At 46.4% G+C, this 5,331-nt stretch overlaps 1 protein-coding gene across 1 annotated transcript; it reads right to left on the reverse strand.

Annotated features, from left to right (window-relative positions):
• Nucleotides 1–1,394: 1,394 nt before the first annotated feature.
• LOC117553814 (retinoic acid receptor RXR-beta-like) lies at nucleotides 1,395–2,549 on the reverse strand. The gene is made up of 2 exons (XM_034227885.1): nucleotides 2,431–2,549; nucleotides 1,395–1,888 (listed from the first exon to the last, which is right to left on the reverse strand). The coding sequence occupies exon 2, from the start codon at nucleotides 1,755–1,757 to the stop codon at nucleotides 1,410–1,412; it is 348 nt and encodes a 115-aa protein (XP_034083776.1). The 5' UTR covers nucleotides 1,758–1,888; nucleotides 2,431–2,549; the 3' UTR covers nucleotides 1,395–1,409.
• Between the last annotated feature and the right edge of the window lie 2,782 nt (nucleotides 2,550–5,331).

Consider the following 5,331-nt stretch of genomic DNA (forward strand, 5'->3'; position numbering starts at 1 on the left):
TAGCCTTCAGCTATCGGGTCGGGCGTTCTACAGTGGCAGTCATTGTCAAGGAGGTTGCGGGGGCCATCTGGACCGCCCTGGTCGAGGAGTGCATGCCGGTACCACAGGTGGAGGATTGGAGAGCCATCGCTGCTGGGTTCCAGGAGCGCTGGGAGTTTCCCAACTGTGTTGGTGCCATAGATGGGAAGCACGTCGTTATCCAGGCTCCAGCAAATGCAGGTTCCCTCTACTTTAATTATAAGTCCACCCACTCCTTGGTACTGCTGGCTGTGGTGGATGCTGAGTACCTGTTCAGGGTAGTGGATGTTGGAGGCTTTGGGAGGAGCAGCGACAGTGGGAGCCTGCAGAATTCTGCATTTGGAGAGAGCCTCCGAGACGGCAGTCTGCAGCTACCACCTGACACCGTCATCGCAGGATCAGAGCGGCGGGGCCCTCTCCCCCATGTCTTCGTTGGAGATGAGGCATTTCCGCTGCTGGACAACCTTCTGCGTCCATTCCCTGGACGTCACCTCACCCGTGAAAGGAGGTTATTTAACTACCGCCTCAGCCGTGCCAGGTTGGTGGTTGAATGTGCGTTTGGCATCCTCTCAACCCAGTGGAGAATGCTCAGGCGTGTCATCCCCACCAGCCCCGAGGTGACAGAGTTGTGTGTGAAGGCTGCCTGTGTGTTGCATAACTTCCTCCGCAGGAAGACCATTGATATGCCATCACGCACACCTATCGCAAGGTCCACGGATGAAGTTACTCCAACCCTGTGTGATGCACCGAGGATGGGCTCCAACAATGCCACACGGCGATCCATCCAACAGCGGGAGACCTTCTGCTCCTACTTCAACGAGGAGGGGGCAGTGCGATGGCAGGCAAATGTGGTGTAGGCCCATATTTGTCTCCAAACCAAAAAGCTCTTTTAAGAGCTACCCATTTTCTTTAAAAAGCAAATATTCCAAATGAGCCATTTTAAAATCAACCATTCCTAATAAACATGTTTCTTGAATTGATATCATGATATAACTAACAACCTTTTTCCTTCAGCCCTGTTTTTAGTGATAAACCACTCATAATTTTCATCAGGGTTTCACCTGAATAATTACAGAAGACAGCACATTATATATCGACATACAAGAAGCTCCTGGTATGTTGTAACTGACAAACCACATGAACAAGTCAAGACACAGTATAGCCATAACATACTTTTAAATAACTTTTATTTATGTGATGTTGTGTGTGATGAGTGATGAGTGTAAAAAGATGTAATGTGGATCAGTATCAGTATCAGTATCTAATTAATTAATTAATTAATTAATTATTAATGTCCATTTCTGTGGCCTCCAGGACCGCCTCTTGTAGCTTCATTTTCAGTCTCATGCTGCTCGTCCTGCTCAGCTTTTGCATTGCAGGCCAGAGACTCCTTAAAAAAGGAGGTCCTCGTCTTCCACCTCCACCACTGGTGGTGGGGGTGGTGGTGGTGGTGGCATGGCCAGCATCGGGCCTACGGCCGACAGCAGGTTCTCCTCAAAAGGGGACATCTCCCTTCCCCTGCTCTTCTTCCCCCGGAATGCTGGCACACTGGCCGGCACACCGTCTGGCTGACTGGCCGGCTGACTGCTACCTGGCTCTGGCTGGCTTTCCAGACTGTCATCCAGGCTGTCACCCATAGAGTCTTCCTCTTCTTCTGCTCCGGTGGGTGGAGGCAGGGGTTGCCGGGGGAAATTGCTGGACGTCTCACGGTCCAGCATGAAGGGCTTTAAAAAGCTCATTACTGCCGCGAGACGCCAGGGCTTAGATCCCCCGGAAGCCCCTGCCCCGCTACTTTTCCCTTCCTTCTCCAGGATCCTCTCCCTGCGGTATCGGTCCCTGAGGGACTTCCAACGCTTTTTGCACACTTCGTCTAATAAAATGAAAATGAAAATGAAAGAATACAGTTAATTTCTTGAATTTCAGAAAATGATTGCTCCATTAATGAAAACCAAATCCCTTTCAATTGCATACAAGGTTTTACATGTCACACTTTATCAGAATCAAAAACAGGTTTATTGCCAGGTAGCTTTGCACATACTAGGAATTTGACTTGATGTCATGGTGCATATATACAAAACAAGAAATCTAATATAAAACACAACATGTATTGTACAGTTAAATTGCAAAAAGATAAAAATTAAATAAAGCAGTAATTTACATGGAAATAGAATGCTAGGAATGAATTTTTGCATATATATATATATATATATATAACTAAGAAATGTGAAAGGAGTATGACATTGTGTGCATTAATGTAATGCAATATAGTCTATGATGTGGCAGCGGATGATTAACATGTATGTGATTAATGTCTATGGCGCTATTTTATGCTAAATATACCGGCTATGTTTCATTAGCTATGTTAACATGAAGTAAACTGGATATCAAATCCCCAAACAGGCGAAAACCTACCAGTTTCCCCCACTGTCTCTGCCACCTCCTTCCATGCCTGGTTCCTCTGGTTTCTATCCCGGTAGGTGAACAGGGTCACATCAAATAATACAGGGTGATTCGCTACCGCTACGATTATAACCTCGTCTATTTTATTTCAAATATAGACATGAACGGCGGGATATCTCAGGATATCTCTCCCAGCGTATGCGCGTTTTTTGATTGGCTACGGCTTGAGCTGTCAGATTTTCTGAAACGGGATTTGATTGGCTTACGCTCACTTGTCAGGAATCGAGAGAGCGTTTCGTGCGTAAAAAGTTCAACATTGTTCAACTTTTTACGCGCGAGACGCTCTCAAAGTTACGCTTGCCTTCCCGTGATGCAGTTCGGCGAAAACGTGAGCGGACGTGACGTCACCCCATTCAAAGTGAATGGGCAGACGCGCTAGAGGCGTAATTTTACGCCTGAAACGCTTGTAGTGTGGAGGGCCCGTTATGGCCACATTGCTTCCCTTCTGATGAAACAATGCATTCGCTTTTTTTCTCCGCCTCATTGTAACGACAATGGCCCCAAATATCACATCGTTTCTTTCTCCCAAGCAGTGGTGGCTTTAGACTTTTTCGTTGTCAGTCATTTTGACGGACAGGATCGTAACATTTCCGTCATAATCCATTATTATCCGTCGAGTGCACAATTTATCACTCACTCGCGCTGACGGGGGGTATCCGGTTAACGCGAATGCGACCACTGCTCCCAAGCCCTGTTGTTGCCATTTCATTTTCTGTTAAATAAGGTTAGTTAGACCATGAGTTAGACCCGAGTCTTCCTGACAGTTCACAGTGTGCCGCTGCCCGGTGTAATTCAAATCTACCGCCGCGCGCACCCAGACACACAGCTGCTGCCCGGCCGCAGCACCGGAAATGGATCTGCTGGGAGAAAAACTGACTATCAGAGATGTAACGTTATCTTTGATAATATTTCGTCTCCTCCTTTTTCGTCAACGAAAGTAAAGAGAGATTTTGGCATAGTTTTTATTTAGTGAACTACATTTTCGTCTCGTCACTTTTCGTCAACGATATTGCATGATGATTTCGTTACAGTTATTGTTTACTGCCGTCGGTGCCGTCTCGTCATCGTCTCGTTTTCGTCATGGAAAAAAAGGTCGTTGACGAACATATTTCGTCATAGATTTAGTCAACGAAATTAACACTACTCCCAAGACATGTGGCCATATAGGAGCCGGAGCACAGGATTGCGTCTTGTCAATTGTGCCTGTAAAGATCAAGGCAAAGAAAGGCAGCACAATTCTAAAGACCTATGCATTTCTAGATCCCGGCAGCTCATCTACTTTCTGCTCTGAGCAACTGATGAGGAAGCTAAAGGTGAGAGGAAGGAACACTAAATTCCTGATGAAAACAATGAATAAAGAAAGCTTTGTCAACAGTCACGTCATCTCAGGATTAGAGGTAGCTGCACTCAATGGTAACATCTATATTGAGTTGCCTGATGTGTACACCCAACGCAAGATGCCTGTGACTCGTAATAACATCCCACAACAGGAAGACTTGTATGCTTGGCCATACTTGGACTCTGTGGAAATTCCTGCTATCGATGCTGATGTGGAGCTGTTAATTGGAACTAACTCTCCAGAAGTAATGGAGCCATGGGAAGTGATAAACAGCAGGGGTAAAGGACCTTACGCTGTTAGAACCCTATTGGGATGGGTTGTCAACGGACCATTGAGAGGAGGCAATGAGAGTGGGAGTAGCTGCCCCACAGTCACAGCCAACCGCATATCCATTGCTCACATAGAGGAACTGCTGGTGAAGCAGTACAACCATGACTTCGATGAGAAATCAGCAGAAGACAAGCCAGAAATGTCCATAGAAGATCTTAAGTTCATGCAAATTGCCAACACTTCAGCTGAACTCAACAATGGACATTACTGCTTGAAGTTGCCTTTTAGAGAAGAGGACAATGTTGTCATGCCCAACAACCGCCATCTTGCTGAGCAAAGGGTCCTCTGCCTAAAAAGGAAATTGGAGAGAAATCCAACATTCAAAGAGGAATACACCAACTTTCTTGATGATGTCATAAACAACGGCCATGCAGAGAGTGTGCCAGAGCATCAGGTGAAAGGAAAAGAAGGAAAGGTGTGGTACATCCCGCATCATGGGGTGTACCATCCTAAAAAGAAAACCCTGAGAGTGGTATTTGACTGTGCGGCAAGCTACAAAGGTGTGTCACTCAACACTAAACTACTCCAGGGACCTGACTTGACAAATTCCTTGCTCGGAATTCTCAAAAGGTTTCACCTAAACTCTATAGCAGTTATGGCTATGTATCATCAAGTCCAAGTGGCAAAACAGGATGTAGACTTTCTTCGCTTCCTATGGTGGCCAAGAGGTGATCTGACACAGCCGCTCACTGAGTACAGAATGACTGTTCATCTGTTTGGTGCAATATCATCGCCCAGCTGTGCCAGTTTCGCCCTTAGAAAAACGGCTGAAGACCACAAAGCAGACTTCCCAGTTCATGTAACAGACACCATCAAGCAGAACTTTTATGTGGACGATTGCTTGAAATCCTTGTCTTCAGAGGCAGAAGCCATGTCTTTGGTTACAGACCTGACCGCTCTATGCCAGTTGGGAGGATTCCAACTGCTGAAATGGATCAGCAACAGCAGGTCAGTGTTGGAAGCCATTGATGTGGAGAAAAGAGCCAAGGAAGTGAAAGAACTGGATTTCGACAGAGACAGCCTTCCTGTCGAAAGAACCCTGGGACTGCAGTGGTGCGCAGAAACTGACACCTTTAGGTTCAAGATGGCAGTCCAATAAAGGCCATTCGCAAGAAGAGGTATCCTGTCGGTGGTGAGCTCGGTCTACGACCCCATTCGATTTTTAGCACCCTTCACCTTACCTG

The sequence above is a fragment of the Gymnodraco acuticeps genome, unplaced genomic scaffold (assembly GCF_902827175.1).
Source record: "Gymnodraco acuticeps unplaced genomic scaffold, fGymAcu1.1, whole genome shotgun sequence".
Taxonomy (NCBI): domain Eukaryota; kingdom Metazoa; phylum Chordata; class Actinopteri; order Perciformes; family Bathydraconidae; genus Gymnodraco; species Gymnodraco acuticeps.

Excerpts from the sequence above, each read along its gene's own strand:
- LOC117553814 (XM_034227885.1), bottom strand. The coding sequence starts at position 1,757 with ATGAGCTTTTTAAAGCCCTTCATGCTGGACCGTGAGACGTCCAGCAAT.